The 22,363-nt window shown below is 52.6% G+C and overlaps 1 protein-coding gene across 5 annotated transcripts in view; it reads left to right on the top strand.

Moving 5' to 3' along the window:
- Positions 1-46: 46 nt before the first annotated feature.
- aplp2 (amyloid beta (A4) precursor-like protein 2) overlaps positions 47-22,363 on the top strand; it is a 36,374-nt gene continuing 14,057 nt past the window's right edge. For 4 of the 5 annotated variants that reach the window (XM_029171464.3, XM_029171465.2, XM_029171467.2 and 1 more), the window contains exons 1-3: positions 48-358; positions 17,237-17,410; positions 18,227-18,356. In XM_029171464.3, the coding sequence (XP_029027297.1) occupies positions 287-358; positions 17,237-17,410; positions 18,227-18,356 (376 nt within the window). In that variant the 5' untranslated portion in view covers positions 48-286. Of the gene's footprint in view, positions 359-17,236; positions 17,411-18,226; positions 18,357-22,363 lie in introns of all 5 variants that reach the window. The other variant, XM_029171466.2, reaches the window with a different exon arrangement.

Genomic DNA, 22,363 nt, shown 5'->3' on the forward strand with positions numbered 1-22,363 from the left:
GCTCCGTGGATCGGATGAGCGGAGGGAGGGAGGAGGCAGCGGAGGCGCAGACACGCAGTCCACATTTCCACAGAGCGACTCTCAGTCTCCCTCCAACATTTTCAGTGGAGCTCGGGTAACAAAACAAGCGGAGCCGGAACCGTCCATCCGCGCTGTGACCCTGAATATCAGGTTGTTCCGTGGATTGGATCGCTTGGCTGCGTGCTGCTGGTTCTGGACTCCACCTCACACCTATAGCTCTCAGGATACAAGTTATTTACAGTAGCATAAGCGGAGATCCTCTAAGATGGGTTCCGTCCCAGCGTTGTCTGTCGTGATTTTGGGCATTGTGGTCCCAGCGCTGGCCGGATATATTGAGGTGAGTAATCTAAAACATTCTGCGGGTCTAAATATGAAGTGGATCCAACCGTCGGTGTTGTAGAGAAGCAAAACACTTCGGCCTGTGTTCGTCCTCTGAGCACACGAGGCATTGGTCGTTCGTCGCGCGCTGCTTATCCCAGCGAATACCCAGTTTTTCCTCGCTTAATGTGGTTGTACAATATATTTATCACGCTTGTTTATTCCTGCCTGAACGATTCCAACGGAGTGTGATATTGATCATTTGTAATCCATACATTAGGGATTTCTATGGGCTGTTGCAGTTATCTAGTTGTTAGTGCTTTAAATGTGTTCACGGAGGCTGATATAATGTCAGATGTAGTTAATATTAATAAGTTTGCTTTCAGGTCATGCTGTAGCAGTGATTGCAGCCTGCTGGCTTCTTCAGTTGGACAATGTGGAAGTGGATGGTGCTGTAAACAGAATGGAAGTGGGGTTTGCTGCACAGATCAATTGAAAGACAAATAATAATATTATTATATTATTATAATCATGACAGACGACTGGCGTTTGGCTCAGGCCTTTGGGGACACGCGGGACCTCAGCAGCTGATCTCTAACATCCTGCTTCCTGCTGTGGCCGCTGCAGGTTGTGTCTTCCCCGTGTTTGTGTGGAGGAAACCCTTGACCTGGGCATTCCAGCGTCAGCGTGTCCTGATAGCAGCATGACCGGCGCTCATACCAGACTTGTGAAGCAGGGAGGGTCCACTGTGTCTCGTACGAACCACAAAAGCGCCGCATGAGTCGGTTGGTTGGACCCAACCAGCACACACACAGTAGCTGCCTGACGCTGGCTCACCAATTACTGTCCCCGGACACCGATTCCTGCAGCGTCAGACGTGGGCATCATCGGATAACAATGCACTCATTCCTTTCCAGAGCAAACAGCCCCCCACGGCCTCGCAGGGTAAACACGAGTGTTCAAGCAACTGTGACTGAACATTCTAACAAGACGCCTCCTAGTTGCACTGTGGCGTGTCGTGCACAGCTGTTATCAGGGAAGGTCTCTCTCTCTCTCTCTCTCTCTCTCTCTCTCTCTCGACAGAAGTATCTCGGCCATTTTGAGCCACTATTGGCTCGTGTGTGCTGTGGAATCATGGTTCTCGTGCTCCAGCCCAAGTCAAGTCTCTGCTGCCTGCTCTGTCAACGACGTGTCCTCTCTGCAGCGATCGCCTCCTCCGTCAGATGTGCTGATCAATAGGAACTCTCCTGAGATGATTCATGGATGAAATCAGTCAATAAATGTTTTCCTGGTCAGTCACTCTGATGAAACAGAGGGATTAATGGTCCTGCCAGAACCACAGGGAGGTGCACACTGTAGTTGAAGGACACAGGGCAAACCTAACGAGCAGATTGTATTGATTTAGGTGAAGTGAAGCAATGGAGATGCAGAAAGGTTGGAACGTGTCTTCTCCTCATCCAGAGCTGCGGTGGCGTTTTTGCGTAATTCCTAGTGGTGTGAACTTCGCCTGAATTCCTGCTGGTGACTGTTGTTAGTTGGTGAAGCTGCTGGTGCAGACGGGGCCTTGTTGATGTGGATGTGTTGCTGACGTGCTGACTTCTCTCGCTCCCCTGGACCTTGGGCTGGAGTTTACAAGCTGTTGAGAGGGGGGGGTGTAGGGTTTTGTGTGTGTGTGTGTGTGTGTGGGTGTGTGTGTGTGTGTGTGGGTGTGTGTGTGGTGGGGGGGGGGGGGGGGGTGGGGGGGGGTGTGGGGTGGTTGGGTGTGTTGTGTGGGGGGTGTGTTTGTGTGTGTGGGTGTGTGTGTGTGTGGTGTGGTGGTGTGTGTGTGTGTGTGGTGTGTGTGTGGTGGTGTGTGTGTGGGTGTGTGTGTGTGTGTGTGTGTGTGGGGGGGGGGGGGTTATAGGGGACTTCCCACCCTCCTTTGTTCCTTCTGTATTTCTGGATAGTGATTGTAGAGGTGTCATTGAAGCAGCCTTTGTTTCACAGTTCCTACTTTCTGTTTTGGGATTCGCTGGCTACTACAGATGTGCAAACAGGTTTTTTTTCACAGATACCTGTTAGGTGCCAAATTGTTTCTTCAGCTGTGCTTCCTTCTTCTCATCGGAGCATCCCTGTGTCGCAGGCTTCACCAAAAGAGTCTTTCTGACTCATACCACTGTTTGCCTCCGAAAACACAACGCACAGGATTTCATTTTACTCAACTGTTAAACATCCAGGAAGCGCTGCTGCTGTGGACACATAGGTTTACCCAGCAGATTGCATCACACTGGAGCGTTTGCTGATACGGCTCCCACTGGATTAATGGGATACAGAATATCTGGAACATTGGTGCATTCAGGACATTTTATTCTCTGCAGACTTAAGCAAGCAGAGATTACCACAGCCAGGATACGCACTGTAAAATGACGGGGTTACGCAACACAACATCTGATTTTTGTGGCTGTTATGAAAGCAGAAGGAGAACGCTGGCGTCGTCCTCTCAGTGGGCCTGTACATCCTCTGTAGGGACACTAATAAAAGGTGTTGACCTTGAATTAGGAAAGCAGCCGTCCACGTCTAATTCTTATGAACCTACTGTATAGTAGTCGTAACGAGGCCGAGGAACAAAGAGCAGATCCAGCTCATAAACATGAAGAAATGCAGGATCGCACGGCTCACGCCAGAAAACCACTGTGCCGTTGAGCTCGTTGCTCTTCGGTTGCAGCAGCAATTTTGCTCTTATCAGATCGTGTGTGGGGCTCGGCCCGTTTGTGCAGGCAGGTGAGCAACGAGGGCTTCCAGTGTGCTTCCGCCTGTGTATGTGCTCCGGCTGTGTGCCGATAGTGAACAATTGACTGTGAATGAATGTCACCCGTTGCCTGTGATTGTCGAGGCGGGCGCATCCGTTAGCGCCTGAACGCCTCGCCGCGGGGCCTTTGTGGGGCGTGAACGGCCGCGCCGCGTCATTATCACACGGAGGTGATCGAGACACGGCTTCACCGCTTCACAGCTGTAACAAACTGCACGTGTGGGAGCGATCTCCCAGTGCGTCACCGCGGTCCAGCGCGTCCTGCGGCGTCTGATTGTTTCTGTGACCCGCGTTGAAGGTCGCAGCGCGAGCTCCATCGGCCGAGCTCCATCGCTCGCTCCTCCGCTCTAGATGAGCGCCGGAAACCTTGCTTTCGGTGGCCCCGCGCGCGTCCCTGTGAATCCTCTTAGCGGCCGCTGCTTATGGATCTGCACAGGTACCGACCCGGAGCGCTGCCCTGCCTGCTCCCACTCCGCTCAGACCCAGCAGAGGCGACCTCCACCCGAGCAGCACCAGGGACGGTCCCCAGCGTTGTCTGACTGGAGCACAGGATGTCTGATTACATCCAAGTCCCTGTCCGTCCTTTTATTTCCTCCTGGTTCAACCTCGGCTTTATGTCTTTCAGTGAATGTGTGCTTGTGCCTCTGAGCCTGTGCTCGCATGTCTCCTGGAGTGATTCCACCGGCAGATACGCTCTCAACTCATCCTGGGGATTTAAATGGAGAGGCCTCATCAGATGAGCCTTGTTCTCACGATGCCAGGCTTTGTCTCCCCGCTCTGCGTACGCTCTAATTATCCACCCTGAGCACAGTTGCCTCCTTTTTTTTTTTTTTGCAACTGGAAATACATGTTTGTGTGTCTGCGCCCGCCGTGTGCGCCGTGTGTTTGTGTGTCGAATGCTCTCACAGCTCAGCTCATCACATATTTAGTCCTCTTTTCTGGGTGAGGGATCGGGGGCGACGGGGACTTGGCGAGGAGTGAGCGAGTTCAAACCTCCGCTCTCATGGCTGCACATCGCTGGAATGGCGCCGGGCCGCGGTGGTACGGTCCGGGCCCGCGCCCGCCCTCCTCAGGTGAAGACCTCGGCACCGAGTCGCTTCTGGCAGCGCCTCGGCGCCGCTCGGCCGCATGAGAATTCCTGTGGTCACTTTGTGTGCTCAGGAATGCGTAGCCTGAAGTGCAGGCGCCTCGTTGTGCTCGTTGTGTGTGAATCAGTAGCAGCGGCCCCTCCCTGGCTGATTGAATTTCTAATCTATTTATTATGTTTAACCAGTGTCGTATTATTTGCTTCAGAATGCGACTGGCATCAGCGCTGGCGGATTAAACCCTTTGAACCCCCTGCTCGATTTTTGTGTGTCCCTGTGGCTCCGTGACTCACTCTCGCTGCTTTGGGTTTGGCTTCGCATGAATAAAACATCTCTGGCGTGCTACGTGTGACTTGTAGTGCTCGTGCGCCTGCCTATGGCACCACCTGCCCCGTCCTCCGCCCCACCTCGTCCCATTCAGTGGGAACTCCTGATTTTGGGAAGATTAGTGAGTCACACGCACACTCGGATGAGACCTGCCGCTGATTGTGGTTGCACAGAGTGGAGGCCGCAGCTCGGAATCAGAGAGCCGCTTTGACTGTGTGTCAGGGATTGTTTTCCGCAGTTTGCGCGCTCAAGCGCACAAGAGACTGCAAGAGCATAAAATACTGGAGGGCTGCTTTTCACCAGCGTTTGAACGCGCCTTCAACTGAATCGTGTCTCCGCTGAACAAGAGAATTCAAATCAGGCCCCAGTTTTCCAGGCTTCAGCGCTGGTGATGTCTTTTCCTAAAGCTCTGGTGATGTGTTGATTTGTCTGGTTCCGTGCGTGAGCTGCAGTGTGTGGGCGGCCCCGTCTGTCTTTGTGTGTATATTTGTCTCCTTGTGCATCGTACATCATAGGTCTCATTCTTACTTTCTCAGGCAACATTGGGATCTTTAGTGTGTTGCCGTCACGGTCTACGCTCCGTGTTTGCAGCCATTGTGCCTCATTTGTGATGATGTGAGACTTGGAGGGTTGTCGGTGCTTCTGGGTCCTCTTTCCTTCCTGGTGACTGGGTTTGTGTGCTCTGTCATTGCTGAGCAATGCTGGACAAATCCTCCCTCCGCCGCCTGGGAACACAGGGCACGCTGGCTCCAGCGCCGCTTCCCCTCATCGCTCCTCCCTTCGCGCCCTGCTGGTCATCATCAGACTGGACCCAAGGGGCCACGGGCTCCATTCTCTTGCCTTTTTTAAGTTCATCGCGTTTTTTCCTCAGGAGAGCGCAGGGAAATGAAAATGTCAGACCGGTAGAGATAGAAGCAGTGCAGTGTAACTGTATCCCCCCAGAGAGAGCCGCCGCCGCCGCCTCCGTCGCTGGTGCTCAGGCGTTGTGACGGCCCTGTTAGCAGCCCGTCTGATGCAGCACTTTCTCAAGGAGAAGGTGGCCAAGGACAAACAGCAGCTCTGTAGGACGCTCCACCGGGGACGCGGACGGAACAAAAGGGGAGCTTTCACCTACCAGCGATGAAGGATGGAGAAGCTCCTCCGACTCGGATGTCTGAGAAAATTCCCCTCCCTGTCTTTGAGCTGCTACCTTTATTCACTGTAATTAATTCAGCGAGAGGTGTTCATGCATGATGAGGAGCTAAAGCCTGAACAGCCCCGCCCTGCGTTCACAGAGCCAATGAAACCATGCTTGGCAAAACATAAATGAGAGTTAAAACCCAAGCGGAGCTCATTGGACATAATGGTTCTTCTGCCTGAAATAGGGAATTAATGTAGCTTGAATGCAAACAGCGAAATGAAGGACACTTGACTAAGATGGATCATTTCATGTGCGGTAACTCCCCGTCCTGTCTCACAGGCAGTAAACAAGATTCAAGGCATGCAGATACTTACGCACCAGCTGGAAGGCTGCTCGTTTACAGACTGACATCTGAACCTTGAACCAGCTCATCAGAACCTTCACCTGCTTTTCTTTCTAATCCATTGATCAGCTGAGCACAGCTCCCTGAGCGTGTCTGTGCATGTGGATCAGCGTCTCACTGTAGGCGGCACCTTTAATATGGCCCTCATATTATCCTTGTGGCGTCTCTTACTAATTCTCTAACTAACGACCAGTGGAGGTTTCCATTATCTATCACAGGGAGTGATTATAAACCCATTCTCCGTGAAACATCCAGAGGAAATGACTCCCACGGCCTCGGCGACGGCGTGAACCACGACCGCCGCCTCACGTCAGGCCACAGCAGGTGTAGAATCCTATTGTTGCACACACAGCGGTTCCGTGAGACGCCACTTTTTTTAATTACACAACCCGAGCACCTCTATCGGCCGCCGTGATCTGAGATAAAAACCAATGGAGCACTCGAGAGGACGCCATTAGTTTGAGGAGATATGAATATAGCTCCAAGTGCAAATCTGAAATAGTCGGCTGTTTTCAGACAAACCCATTAAAAGTCATTTGATCTTCTGCGGCTAATTATAGAGCCTTGTGAGCCGCGAGCCGCCTCCACCGAGCTCCACCCCTCCGCTCCCCACCCGCCCTCCAACGTCTCCATTTAGTCCTCATCACTTCCCGTCCTTATGTTTCAGGAGCCTTTTTAGCGCCACTGTGCTATTACTGAGGCGCTGGGAGCTGACAGGCAGACCCTGCAGCCCAGTCATGCAGCAGCGCGGGGATTAGTCCGCCTCCGAGTCGCCATCACGGTGCTGCTTAGGATTTGGGGATCTGTTTTAATGAAGCAGCAGGATGCTCCAGACTTAAGCCATGCGCAGGAGGTGGGAGAGCGAGGTTGGCGGCTTGACTGACGGAGAGCATAGTAGGCAGCCGCAGACATGAATGCGCCCACTGTGAAGTCAATGTCTTCTCCATAGAGACATGACTGATTAGCAGTTGGCCTCAGCATGTCTCAGTAGAGTTATATTCTCCACTAGTCAGATTGAAACCCCTCCGCCCCCCCGCAGAGCGGCTGAGGGAGGGCAGCGCGGGGCTTAATGACAGATAAGCGCATCTACGTCGCATCCATCATCTTCGCCCGGTAAAGATGGCCTCCCCTGCATTGCCTGGAGCATCTCGGCTAATGCAGACATGTGGATTGCGTCTCTGCTCCAGTGCTCTGTCTGCAGCGCGGAGCTCGGCAATCAGAGCGCAGATTCATTTCAAATCCACTTGGGTGGCCACGGGAGAGTGTGACCGCGTGCAGAGCTGCAGAGGCGCCTCGTGCTTCATCAGAGGCCGTCGCTGTGACTCCGAACTTCATCAACTCCAAGTCCAAGCTGGCGCTGCTTCCTCCCGCGTTGAAGGCTTTTCTCCTGCGTTTCCTGTGCTCCGCGGCCTTGATCTCCTTCTTTCTCCTGCCCCTGAATGCACCTCAAGGCTGCCGTGTAGCTTGGCCCCCTCCACCTGCTCTCCCAGCACCATTCCCAGCATTCCCTTCCATTTACACACAGCGTTCCTCTTCCGCTCTTTTGTCTACGACACCTGTACCTCATCGCACACTTTAGGGCTATTACACGTGTGACTTTGTCAGCTGGAACATTCTGTCCTTGAGCTTCTCTCTCTCTCTTACACCTCTCACCTAATAGTTTCCTCCTCGCGTACACGGTTCCTCTTTTGCTTGCTCAACAATTACGTGTTCATTAAGGGGAGCGAGGGCCGTGGGTGACGGGGCTGGAGGCCTCGCGGAGCAGCCTGATGCTGGGGCTCCTATTGACGCCCTGCCTGTCTGCCAGCCTGCATGGTCCTGAGGAGCAGCGCGTGGTGCTGCATGCTGATGAGTCTGATCATCAGCAAGGAAAATGAAACGGCGCCAGTGGGCGTGAGGGGGAACGGCGAGGATCCGGCGCCGGGTTTCAGCTTGGAGGGTCAGAGACGAAGAGCAAGAGAAAGTGAAGTGAGCACAGGTCATTTCTCCCAAATCCTCTCCTCAGCGCCGCAGATTAGGCGGCCGTGCTCTCCGGCAGACGAGGAGAGGCACTGCTGTGTCTAATCCCCCCCTTTTAAACTGCTGAGAGTGCAGTACGAAGTGGGGAAAGAGTCGACGTCCACATAAAGCAGCCCTGCGGAAAACACAGGCCCGTAGTTCAAAACAAATTGAGCCGCGTCTAACAATCACCTAAGCCCTAAATCTCCGGCGCAGCCGCTGCCAGAGCTAAGCGCGCTGCCCGCTATCGCTCCTTAACAGGCCCTGCCCCAATCACATCACCTGAAATCCCCACAGGAAGCCGGCAGCATGTCAGAAAGATCCCTGCAACCCTCATTAGCGCCTGTGCCCCTCCCACACGGCCCCACGACCGGGTAGACCTCCCACCCAGCACCGAGAGCCTTTTAATAAATGAACCAGCAACGGCCAATTTAATCTCGCTAATGTGTTCGTTACAGTGGGCGGCTTATCGGCTATTTGATCTCCATACCGGCTCGCTGGAGAGATCTGGGGAAAGAAGCTACAGGAAAAAAAGCAATCAAGTGAGAAGAGAGGAAAACAGGTCAATTTAATCTCCTGGAGAAGGTAATGAGGAAAGTGTAGATTCTGGAGGAGTCAGACCCGAGCAGGCTGAGTCCACCCACAGTTCAGGATCAGCATCGTTGTCTTAGTGTTGTGGCTGAAGCTTCTGCCTATTTTAGTCATAAACATCTGGCACAGTGATGTCAAGAATGTAATCCGCTCGGCCACGTGGCCGCTAAGCCGGGATAGAGAGGGCTGAGAGCTCACATGGCATCACCCTAAGAGGGTGAGAGCGGGCGGGAGGCAGGTGCAGAGGTACGAGTACGGTGGAGACTTAGCTGAGGCCGGAGATGAAAGCGAGCGGCGGAGGACGGAGGGGAGCGCTCAGGCACAGGGCTTTTAGTGGGCAGCTAAAAACAGCCAAGGCGCAACAGCTGCACAGTGATTCACCTGAAAATGGACCTCAATCATCACAGTCCTCAAGTCATTAACGCAAATGAAAAGCAATTATCTCCTACCTACACGCGGCGCGTCGTGCACCCCACCGTGTTATTAATGCAGCCGTACACCTGCGTATCCTAGCAACCGCACAACAAGCTCCGGGCACAGCCCTGCGTGTAATTATCTTTTTATCGCCGCGGCACACGCCCATGAGTTATGAACCTTCTCCCTGGACTCAGCGTCTGCGCTCCGTTGTGTTGTCTGTTACAATACGACTTCAATAAACCGACTAATAACCCACGAGTCCGAGTTACAGATATTAAATGGCACAATCCGATATTCATCCGTTCTTATTTGACTTGGAACACGCAGGCACGCGAGAGGAGCTCATGCATTTTTCATGGCAGATAATTACTGAGATCTTTCACCGGCTGTGGACCATGACGTCCATGTTTTATCAGCCTCCACTTGCACTTTTCCCCTTTAACCCGTCTCCGCCTCTGGACTGTGACTGTGCCAATGAAGAAGCCGTAGTCGGACCTCTGCTTTGGTTTCGTTGCAGCGATTCTGCAAATAGACCGCGGGTAGAATCTAAGCAGAGTCTACATCCCTGTTGACGACACACTGAAAGCAGGGGCTGAAGCTAAGTGCAGCGATGGGCCTCCAGGCCGCCCGCGTGTGATGGAAGTGGTGCATCGGGGAGGTAATATTCCAAGGAAACGCGCGCAGCCTGAAATCTGTGTCAAGTGAAGCCGTGGGGGGAAACGGCTTTTCGATCTCCTCCATGTTGGAGCGGTCGCCTCTGCCCTCGGAATTAAAAAATAATGACAGGCGAGCTGCAGCGGGCGTCCTGGCAGCCGTCGGCGGCCGTGTTCCTGTGCAGAGCTGCAGGCGGCAGCTGAGAGAAGGAGGACGAGGACCACGCGGTGGGAGGAGAGGGGCCGGTGCATCAGGGAGAACCGGCCCGTGGCTCCACTGTGTACAGTGGAATGGCTGCACTTTGGTCGCTTGGACCGCGTCGCTAACAACTAATGGCTCTGCTTCAGAGGAAAATCATCAGTCTGTTGCTTTTTTTATTCTGTCAGAGGTCAGTGACCCAAAACGTTTGCTTTTCCCTGGTTTGAGAACGTGTCGACGTTCTTGACCTTCCGTCCGTCACCAGTTTGACCCCAGGCTCCCAGTGATGCGCATCCACTGGTGTCATGATCCCAGTAGCCGCGTTTGCCTCCAGTCAGCGTGACGTCCTCTCATCAGAACCAGGTGAGAAGCAGCAGCTGTCAGCGCTGTGATAATCCTGGGAGATCCCACTGTAAAGCATCACTTTGAATCCATATGACAGTAAACGCCACATGATCGTGTTCCTTTATTTAACCTGAATCCCTCAACTCGCACTTTGCTACTGTTGCATCTGTTTCGCTCAAAGCTCCGTTTTTCAAACCTCTCCTGTGACATGTTTCTAATTAAGGTCAGACAGTGTTCGTCTGCCCGTTTCCTGTCTCCGTCCGTCTTAAGTGTGGACGATTGTGCTTCTCAGACCCCTCTGTTCGGCCGCGCGGAGCTGATAGAAATAGCCCAGACGCACCTTGTTCCCAGTGAAACAGCACCGCGACGCGCAGAACAAAGACGTGCTCTAATTAACGGCTTCCTCCCGTCTTCGACCCGCTATCGCTCCTCTTCATTTGCATTTACGTGTCCAACTTTGAGTTGACACTCGTCCACGGCCCCTTAAAACTCAGAACCACGGCTGGATGACAGCGGCTACAATAGGGAGCAGGCGCCATAGCAGCAGTGGCTCAACAATATTCTTCTGATGATACGGTCGCGAAGAGAAGATCTCAGCCAGGCAGAAATGTCAAAAACGCCCTTTGTGTGAGCGCAATTCAGCGCGAGCAGAGGAGAGAGATTAGAGGCAGGCGACGCGAGTGACACCAGGCTGAATTCGAAGAGATGGATTCTCACGCTGTGGCAGAAAAGGCGGCGCGACCTGGAGGACCCTGTTTGAACAGACTTACTCCAGAATCTCTGCGAAGCTTTGGGTGAATTTGCTTTAGGTGTTTGAAAACTGCAGCAAACCTGAAGGAAACCAAACTGCTCTGTGTTAACAGATGAAGAGGCATAAAGAAACGTCCAGCTGCACAGAAACGCCTTTAAACCGTAACGAGGCTGATGAACCTGTGGGGCCGTTTCCTCACAGTCGTATTGATGCATTCGTGCGTCCTGGAGTTGAATCGGTTGCTTCAACCCACTTTATTCCAGATTATTTCCGTCCTGCTCCTGTCAGCGAGGACGCTCAGAAAGTCAGAAAGCTCTGATTTCCTCTGAAGTCAAAACGTTGTCGGCTCCGGTTCTTCGTGTTTTATTGACTTCTCCTGCGTTTCATCATCATTTCACCTCTAAAATCCGCTTCAGCTTGAATAATGCAACAGATTGTGTTCTTTATATTAAAGACCTGTCATCTGTTCTTACATTTAAAGACCTACTTCTGAAACAAGACTCTTTGATTCTTTTTGAGCATGTATTATATATATATTTTGACCTTAAAGTGAAAACCTATATTCTCGTCTACCATTAGTGTGAACAGCTAAGCAGCCACAGACGTGACAGCAGGACGGAGGGCCTCGACTCCGATCAGACGCCCGTCTGTGACCTGATGCTGAGTCCTGATGCCAAACGCACTGACGCACACTTCTGTGGCAGTGGGCACAGCTTTTTGTCGGGGGGAGGGGGTGAGAGCACAGACATATCGTTGTGTCTGAGTGCTCTCTATGTGTGTGTGTGTGCAAACTATGGAGTGGAGGCTCATTTTCGTGTTAGCGCACAAGGACGCAGTGTTGCTGAATGCAGCAAACAGGGCAGAGCAGCTGTTATTGTGAGCTCCATCCTGTGCCATTCACAGCCTCCCTCCCTGACACACTCATATCTCATATGCCAGTCCCTCACAATTGTGGCCTCATTCCCTCTTTCTCTATTATTTCTTTCTCCTCAAATCCCCATCGTCCTTTTCCCATTTTTCTCTCGCTGTCACTGACGCTTTCTCCCCCCCCCCCTCCCTCGCCCCTGCTCCACTTCTTCAGTCTTCACTCCGCTTGTCTCTTTTGCCCTCGTCTCTTCCCCCTCTCTTTCCCCGCTGCCTCTTTTTCCTCTTCGGCCTCAGTGTTCCTTTCTGTGAATGGCTTGGATGCTTTTGTAGCAGGTTTCCATAGCGACGAGCCATTTGAACAAGTCTTCATTCACGTTGGTTTGCTGTAAGCTGGAGAGGGGCCATGTTATCTCCCCCCGACACACAGGCAGACCTGCGCCGCTAAATGACCACGATGGTTTCGCTGCAGCGTCCCAGTGACGCCGGGTACGTCTCAATCAGCGGCGGAGGCTCGCTACAAGCCGCAGGGCACGGTGTGCAGCAATTCTGCCATCAGGGCTGCTTTGATCGGGCTAAACATGTAGTAACAAATTTATTAATCACACCGGCTGCAGCTGCATTAACTCGCATCTCGCTCAAATCATGAAAAAGCCGCCAACGAGGTCTGAACTTGTTTCACTGACGCCAGTGGACTCGTCGAACCGCAGGTCAAGGGTTCAAAGGTCAACCAGGTGTGATCTCATCCCTCACACGCTCCCTCACATCATCCGGCACTGAACTCTCCCAGCTGGATTAACTCCTCAGGACTTCTTTCCTGGTGCATCGTGGGTATTTCCAGCAGTTCACACTTTGGAGCAGTTCCACCCATTCTCATTAACAAATGCATGTTAAATCAAGCACAGGTTGAGCGGAAAGGATTACAAACAGGCTTAGAGTGTGATCTGGGGCTGGCGCTGGCATGTCACGGCCGTGCTATTGTCTCCGGCGGTGGGTGTTGGTTGTGAGATGACAGACTTTTTCCACTTCCCCTTTGACAGAACAGCAGACTTTCCTCTGTGGTCCAGTCCCGCCTGGATAAGAATGACGGGGGCGGGTTTGAGCCACACGGAGGTTACGGCCAGTGCACAGACACACAGTTCACCCGTCCTCTGTCAACACAGCATCGAACAGGAACAAATGGAGGACGGAGCGTTTCCACACGTGCTCAAAGAGGAAGTGAGGAGAAGTCCCACACGGGGTTAACCTGGAGCTGTGAAGCGGTTGTTAGTCGGAGGGTTCATATGTGGGCCGCCTGCTGGCGCTTCAGCTGGTGAGGACAAAAGGCCGCTTCACTCAGACGGAGCAGCTCATTTGTATTTCAGCGAGGGATCGGCCTTTTGATTCCGACTCTAAGAACACGACGGCCCTTTTCTCCTTTTATTATTCAGTTGTAACTGTCTGCCCTTTCATAGGTGGGAGGTTGCGGGTGAGGAAATGTCACTGCATGTCCACCCCCCTCTCGTCTGTTGTCGGTTGCTAGCGAGCTGCTTGTGTAGCGACGGCGTCGGTGGCTCCATCCTCCCCACACACACACACGCACACGCACACACGCACACACACACGCACACACACACACACGCACACACACACACACACACACACACACACACACACACACATAGCAGCAACCTGAGGCTGCAGCTCCCTGTGGATGAACTGCTAGTTCAAGCGTCCGCATCAGGTGGATGAAGCGGACACCTTCCCTTTCTGTAAACGCCTCCAGTCTCTCACATCATTTGTTTAACAAATTCAAACGCTCATCAGCATTTCAGACCATTGAGTCAGGATCCATGAACATGTACTGTCAGTGGACACTGCATGCAGATCATATTCCTGTACGGGTCACTGTTTAAGCATTAAGTCAGCAAGGATTAGGTGGATTAACAGGCACTTCACGCGGTCACGTGCTCGCTAAGCATTCTGGGAACCCACGAGCCCAAGCGCTGCCTCATTCCAGAGCTGTTTTTATGCGTCTAGACTGTGACGATGCCAACGTGAGACCAGTTGCCACTGCCCTTAAAGAGCTTCTGCCTTTATAGAGCAGTTCTCCAGAACATCGGCACAAGTATGAGCCAGGAACTCATGTCTCTGTTTCCGTCTTGTCGGTGTGGACAGCGCGGTGGGAAAGGCGTGAGAGTCCTGAGACCTCCCTGAGTGGCCGAGACGGGACCACACACTAATGCACACAAACACACACAGATTGGATTAAGTTCCCTGGATCCGGCCCAGATTCTGCGGTGGTCGTGTATTAATTGACCCATGCAGGTCCAGGAAGGTTTTTCCTGAACCTCATTACAGTGTGTGTGTGTGTGTGTGTGTGTGTGTGTGTGTGTGTGTGTGTGTGTGTGTGTGTGTGTGTGTGCGCGTAGACAGTTTTTCCCATTCTTCCTGTTGCTGTTTTTGTACAATCAGTATTGTTACACATTTCAGGCTTCATTTCCTCTTTTTCAGAAACTCGATGAAGTCATTTTCTCCTTTTTTGAACAGTGTCAAACTAAATGTTCGCTGCAGCTCAATGGTCTCTTACACTTGATGCAAAGCCTTTGTTTCCCACTGTTCTCCTCTTTGACTCCACCTTCGTTCTGTAGGAGTGCTTTTATCATGTGCTCACTGACAGCCGCCGTCTTCATCCTGTGCAGCGTTTGTGACTTTGACGATGTCGTGGTGTTAATGAAGACGTGAAGCGTGTTTTAGCTGCTTCATGCGGTGACTGTCGATAGGAAACTGTAGCATCACTCTCCTACTGCTGAAGCGCGTGTTTGGTTTCTCATTAAAGGCCTATATTTATCTGTTACGGGGTAAAACGCTGTTTGTTTGTGTGTGTGTGATGTCCACAGCAGGCGCTGCGGCGGCGGCGCTCGTTTGGAACTTGGCGAATAAAGCGTGTTTGTGTGCGGCACACGGACGACGCAGCAGCAGGCTGCTGTTTGCAGCCGAGGGCGACGCGGAGGAGCGATCGCCCACGCGGCCGTTCAGAGGAACACGTGGAGCCGCGACCCGAGCGCTTCCTGCTGCCGGTTCCGCCCCGGTTCCTCTCTGCCGCTCCTTTTTTCCAGCCACCACTCCCTCCTTTGCTTTCGTCTGTCTGCCTCTCACTAAGCAGCAGGTGTTCGCACTCACACATGATATAATATCACATAGTGAGTCAGTAATGAGACATGGCTGCTCAGTCAGTTCTATGTGTTAGGTGTGGTGGCGAGTCTCCAGTGACTGTGTGTTTTCATGTGTCATTTCCACATTCAACACTAAACCCAGAGCGGGTCCAGACCCAGGTCTCGGCCTCTTGGACTTGTTTTTCACCCTGAGGCTGATGTGACCCAGAAACCAGAAGTGAAGAAGAGCTGAGGAACTGCACGTCTTTCACCTCATTTCTAAGAAAACATATGAATCATTAGTCATAGCAGCTTTAATGAGTTCAGTCGCATTAAATCGCGATAAGAGGAAAAACAAGGCCGAACTGGTGCAAGTCACAGCCAACGTTTGCTCATATCTGCGTTAAGTGCATTTCTCTTTCTGGTTCCACTTCACCGGTCTTCGCTGGCTGCTGGAACCAATCGGCCCGGATGATGTAAAAAACTGTGCGACGATGACACGAAATAAATTTCACAACTGAGTCACAAGTGTAAATTCTGACAGTTTCCAAGTGAGAATCAAACAGCAGGAAAGCGCTGGATTCGGTTTGTGTGTGGTGACATCACATCCACTGGAAGCTGGCTGTCAATCACTCTGCTGGTTCAGGTAACTATGGCGATGAGAACAGACTAGTGTCGTCTAATTATCTTCGCTATCTTCCCAGGCACCAAACATGACTTCAGATTTAAGGCCGTGGTTTCTGCCATTGTTGCACTTAAAGAATTAAAGCCGTGACGATGGGAACAACCCCGACACGTGTTCTTGTGCAGCCGCAGAGTCCGTTCGCTTTGTCACAAACACGCTTCTCCTCCGCATCCCTGGTTCCCGCCCCACCTCCCTGCCTCTGATCCACTCTGAGCCAATCTAACAAAGGAACGAGAGGGAGGGAAGGCAAACAAGCCTGTGGTGCAGAGAGGGAGGGGTGCAGCGGGACAAAGGCGTGGAGCTAGAGGAAGAGTGAAACCAGGTTAACGCGAGCCTGCGACGCACGCCTCCAGCTCCCAATCACTGCCTGCATGTGTGTCTGCCTCCGCTCCTGCGCTGATGCGTGTTGATCTGCGTGTGTGCATTCAGCGCCGCTGTGCAGACTCAGCTCTGGCCGGCTCTGCAGCTCATCACACGGCCACTGCTGATTACGCAGCACTTGTTTTGTCCTGGCTCTACTCTGTTCGGCGCCTATTATCGGCCCGGGAGCTTTGTCCGACCCGCGGCTCCTCGAGGCTCCGTCCGCAGCTGTTTCCTCCTGGGTTCGTGGCTGCAGAGCCCTCGCTCGCTCCCTTCAGCTGCCTGTTTACGCAGTCTGATGACATTATGACAATCCGGGATCGGTTTCACTCCGCTTCCTGTCCAGGAGCTCCCTGATGTGTGTTTTGGGATGGTTTGGCAGGCGGAGCTCCGCGGGCTGATTCATTAGCGTTTCACAACGTCAGGCGAGTGTTAGCAGGCCGTGACTTATTGCCTCGACGAGGGCCTGACGACGAGGTGAATGATGGTAGCGCCACACTGAGTCACATGAAAGGAATTCATGTGAAATCCGATTGCGCATGAGTTTTGGACAGTTGGCGTGTGTGTTTTTGTACAGCGAGCGCTGACGGGAACACTGGGCGTTCCAGCTTCCTGCTTTCTGAAGGAGAACGTGCGAACCAGTATTTGACAGAGGGAGAGGGCCGGTATTTCCTGGCCCGTTCCGCGGGCTGGGCCGTAAACAGATGGGCCGCTGATACCCTGTGATACGGCACAGATCAGCTCAGCGTGTGTGTTGATGTGTCTGATCCACCCTGAGAAGCCTTTCAGTCCCAGTAAGCCCAGCGGAGCGGTGCTCTGGCTGTACTGGTCCATGACGGGGCCCAGTTCATTCTCCGCTCCCGCTCTGTGTGCTGCCTTTCATACTGGTCGACCCACCGGCCCATCCAAACGTTCCCCAGGTGCATCCATTTGTCTCCTGTCTCAGGCCCGTGCTCCATCAGCACTGCAGCCCCGAGCTGCAGCCGCAGCCAAGTGTTGACAGGCGGCGCCGATGCTGCTCCATCACTCCTGGTGCAGTGGATGAGCTGAGCCTGCTTCGTATAATCAGCCGTCACAGTATCAGGCTCGTAACGATGTGGAGCAGAATCCTCCGGTACCGACGGCTGCCGCGCTGGAGCGGCCGCGTGCATTAAGCTGCTTCTCCCCGTGTCCACAGGCGCTGGCAGCCAACGCGGGCACCGGGTTTGCCGTGGCCGAGCCGCAGGTGGCCATGTTCTGTGGGAAGCTCAACATGCACGTCAACATTCAGACCAGCCGCTGGGAACCGGACCCATCCGGAACCAAGAGCTGCGTGGAACACAAGGAGGGCGTGCTGCAGTACTGCCAGGAGGTGAGTCACACGTCTGAAGTGCAAGGAGCCGAAAGCGTCGCAGGTCCAGTCTGCGTCTCCGCGGTTCCTTTGGTTTATGTATGATATCATGCTATTAATGAGTCGTAGTTTGATGTTTATTGTAAATGTGCTGCTGTTAGTGACACGTTGATCTACAGAACAGATGTCGAATGTAATTTTGGCAAATCTTTCATAGCAGTGAAATAATTAGGAAGCTGCAGATGAAGAAACGCGATACAGTGCATAAATTATTTGTTATGTCTAAATAGATTTGCTCCGTTTGAAAACTGCGGCCCTCGGGTTCGTCCTCTTGTTGGGATTATTTTTATTATTTATATTAATTATTTGATATATTTGACTGCTTATTTTTCAAAATGTTAAAGCAAAACAAGGGATATTATAATGGAGCGTGAATAAATTCTACAATGTGGAGCTCTCTTATTGAATATGGTCCCATTTGATGCTTATCCATGAACATAGACGTTATTTGCAGCCTGTGTCTTAGTGAAACCGCCGCTGCCTCCCCCATTAAAGGCTTGTTGCTCCTCAGCGTGGGCATTCTGGCTCCTACTGCGTCTTCAAACCCAGAAGGCTGCTGGTTTTACTGTCATGGTTTATTATGAGGCCGCCCAGGAAAGCGCAGGGCTGCACGTGTCGTCCCAACCTTCCTCACAAGCCGCGGCCGCTTTTTATTGTGGTACTTTGATGGCGTCTCAGGAAGGTGTAAATCGCGCGCTGAGCAGGCGACACCTAGACAGCATCTCTACACATCTCTCCTGTTGTTCCATGCACAGCCTCTGCTTCTTTCCCCTGCAGATGTATCCCGAGCTTCAAATCACAAACGTCGTGGAAGCCAACCAGCCCATTCGCATCGAGAACTGGTGCAAGAAGGAGAAGAAGGTGTGCAGAGGTCATGCCCATAACGTGGTGCCTTACAAGTGCTTGGGTAAGCTCCTATGTAATAAGTCCACTTAGAGGGCTGTAAGTGGTCTTTGATATCAGGCCTGTCCTCCTTTGGTGAGGAGAAAAGAGGAGATGATACATCTTAGCTGTAGGCTTAGGTGTCATGGAGTGATATTGAAGTGTGATTCAGTTTAATCCCGGCCTTGAGCTGCAGATTGAACAGATCCAGGCTGGGTGGCTAATGTGTCTCAGAGCGGGGGGCTGGGGAGGTGGGGGGCTATTATTGCTGGGGAGGCATGTTGAGCAATAAAGCACAATCTTATTTGGCCCCTCAGACAGTGGCCATAAAGTGGCTGAGACACGCGGGGTCAGTGAGCGCGGGTTCTGAGGACGTCTGCTTTATTACTGCCCGTTTCATCCGCTGTGGCGCCGGCGCCCTCCTCCTCCGCCTCCTGCAGCATCACTGTAATCAGCGGTGGCAACGCGGTTATATTCTGCTGTATTAAATGTCAGACGGAGCCTCAGATTGCGCGGGCCACATCCCTCTGTGCCCCCTGTCTTATGAAAGCACAGCTCACTCCTGCTGCTCCTGAGAAATGGGGCTTCTCGCTGCAATTGCCCAGCTACAGTACGTGAGGAAGGGAAAAACCTCTTCCTCTGCACTGCAAACAGTTCCCAGCTCTCCTCCTCCGTCCAAAAGCCTCTTGCTGATTGAGCTGTGCCGCTTTCTGAGATGAAAAAGCCATTAGCGGTGGCACTGGACTGTGAAATGGGCTACCATTCAAGAGCATTTTTGGCAAACACAGAGAGGAGGCTTTTGGGAAATTCATGGGACAGCAAACACACCACAACTGGAGTGGGCGCTCGGCGGCTGAGGCAGGAATACAGATGAGAGCTGCTCCCAGGGCAAACGTCCTCCGCCTCCACGGCGTCTCCTCTGCACAGAGCTGCCGCAGCTGTTCGTTCCAGCTGCTGCGACCGTCACCAACCCACTGCGTCTCCCTTGAATCGGCAACAGCGGCGCCGACTAAAACAAGCTGAATACGTCGCCGCTCGTTAAAAGGTCTCGTGCCCGGTCGAATCACGACGGCTGCGGCTGCTCCGGGTTGCAGATGAACAGAGGAGACAGATGGAGGAGAGATAAACATAAGGTGTTGGCGAGGAGGGGCTGTTGAGGGGGATTCTGCCTAATTATGTAATGGAGCATGTTAGGGGCCTAACTGAAGGGCTCTGATCGTATGCTACGAGCCACAGCACGCCTCACCTCTCCAGCCCATAATAGGTCAGGCCTCTTTATCATCCACTGCGATCGTGCCGGCGCTGTTGCATTTTTCATTATTTATGATGTTCACATGGTGTTCCTGAGAAACGGACATCAGGCGTGTGCCGTATATTCATCAGCGTGTGTGAATTATAGCGCAATCAAAAGGAAAATGACGGACAAAGAGGAGGTGGAGGATCGCTGGAAGCATCCGATTCAAAGGACAAGTTAATAGGTTTATAATGAATAATGCAGGTGCTGAGGAAGGAGCTGGGCATAAAAAGAGGGAGATGGCTTCAGCTGGATCCCATCGCTGCCACCGTTCCTCGGTTCCCTGTCGCCAAACAATGATTCTGCAAATGAACGTGATTTCTGTCCCACGACGCTGTAATCCTGCAGCACGACGTCCTCCTCAAACAGCGAAGGATTATTCAAGAGACGTCTGTATTGTTCTCATATCCAGAGAGATGAGAAGAGTCAGTGGCAGATGAGTGTGTGTGTGTGTGTGTGTGTGTGTGTGTGTGTGTGTGTGTGTGTGTGTGTGTGTGTGTGTGTGTGTGTGTGTGTGTGTGTGTGTGTGTGTGTGTGTGTGTGTCAGATATTCGCTTACTGTAAAAAAAGGGGAAAATAGCTGCTGGGACAACAAATAAGCATTTATACGGAAATGCTGCTGCTGAAAGCTGTGAGCAGTAAATCACATTCAGCGATTTGTTTTTATTGTCTGCCCTGATTTTGACCTTGCGAATACTTTCCATTTAACGGGAACAAAGTGTTTGAAGGCTGTGTACGTGAGGCAATACAGTGGTGGCGAATCTGAGCTTGTTGATTTAACAAAGGGCAGGACTGGCAAGGACAGCGTTGTGATACTGGATACACACTCAGACTTGTGTGCGGCACCACACCACTCGCTGTTTGCACTCCTTCACCTCTGGACGTTAGGAAACAGGCTTGAACTTTGAAACTGTAAGAATGTGACTAAGTTGTGACAGGCTCATGTATTTACCCAATGTAAAGATTAAGCTCAAGGTGGGACGTGTGTCTGAGACTACAAGGCTGCAGTTGTTGGAAAAAGGCTCCTAACTTAATAATCATGGTCCCGTTAGGTGACGTCAACCTCCACCTCCCCCTGGGTTCAGTCACGTCTCCCCCGTCCTCCTCTCAGTGGTGGATCACATTTCCTCCACTTCAGAGGCACACGCTGGGATGCAGATGTAAACAAAGGTTGAGCCACAGAATCAGAGCCCGCGACCCAAACTTGGCTTCACTGTGAAAGCGGTTCTAGCAAGGGTACGGCGGAGGCAGAAGGTTAAAGGAAAGATGGATGAACAGAGAGGTGGAGGAGAGGTCGCAGGCAGGAAGAGTACACTCTGTCATCCACACCGCTGCGCTGCTGCTGCTGCTGCTGCTGCTGCTGCTGCTGCACACAGAGCAGGAGTGCTTGTAAGGCACAGCTGCTCTGAAGCAGCGCCATCCATCACCCACTGCGGTGTGACCGAGGCCGAGCCCGCTGGAAGGTACTGGAACCTGCTGGAAGGCGTTGGAACCCGATGGAACCCATAGAACCCACTAGAAGGTGCTGGAACCTGCTAGAAGGTACTGGAACCCGCTGAAGGTGGTGGACCCTGCTGGAACCCACTGGAACCTGCTGGAACCTGCTGGAAGTGGCTAGAACGCTCTGGAAGGCGCTGGAACCAGATGGAACCCACTGCACCTGTGAGCGTGGGAGAGTGAGACATCGACGGGACCGGGAGCGAGCATGTGAGCGCTAGAGGTGGACGTGGAGACGAGCCTCTGCCCGGCGCCGCGCTGGGCCTTACATCCGTGCAAACGTAGGAACCAAACTTCGTTAGCTGCGTTGTCCTGCGTGGTTCCTGCGTCGTTGTTCCAGGTTGTTCCTGCGTTGTTCCAGGTTTGTTCCAGGTTGTTCCAGGTTGTTCCTGCGTTGTTCCAGGTTTGTTCCAGGTTGTTCCAGGTTGTTCCTGCGTTGTTCCAGGTTTGTTCCAGGTTGTTCCAGGTTGTTCCAGGTTTGTTCCAGGTTGTTCCAGGTTGTTCCTGCGTTGTTCCAGGTTTGTTCCAGGTTGTTCCAGGTTGTTCCAGGTTGTTCCTGCGTTGTTCCAGGTTGTTCCTGCGTTGTTCCAGGTTTGTTCCAGGTTGTTCCAGGTTGTTCCAGGTTGTTCCTGCGTTGTTTCAGGTTGTTCCTGCGTTGTTCCTGCCTTGTTCCTGCCTTGTTCCTGCGTTCTCCTGGTCTCAGCTTCCTCCCACCTTAGCTGCTGAGTGAAGCTGTCAATGCGGCTGCTTGTGCTGTCTGTCTCTGCGTGATCCACTGCCGACCTGTCCGGGGAGTACCTCCCGTCACCCAGTGACAGCTGGGACCGACTCCAGCACCTCGACAGGAAGTGTTTGGTAACGGATGGGTGTCATCCTGTCATCCCACTGAATAGTGAATGTGGAGCTAATGGCAGCTAATAACTATGCCTTCATGTTAGAAAAGCAAACATTTCAAATTACTCACCAACAAAGCAACTATAACTGTGAAATAATAATACTGAAGTGAGCGTTAATCCCTTCAAACGGCTCCAGCAGCTCCGTGAGTGAGAGAGTGAGTGCTCTGTGCTGAGTCGGAGGACACCAGGCAGAGCGAGGAGGAGGCCTGGCTGCAGGGGGGCTGTTACTGCACCTCCTGGGCGGAGATGAGAAGCAGCTGCTGAGTCCTCTGCTATTTCCAGCTCGCTCCTCTTCCTCTCCAACCCTCTCATTTTCCAAAACACTGCTTTTCCTCCGCCTGCCTG

This window comes from Betta splendens, chromosome 13 (assembly GCF_900634795.4).
Source record: "Betta splendens chromosome 13, fBetSpl5.4, whole genome shotgun sequence".
Lineage (NCBI taxonomy): Eukaryota > Metazoa > Chordata > Actinopteri > Anabantiformes > Osphronemidae > Betta > Betta splendens.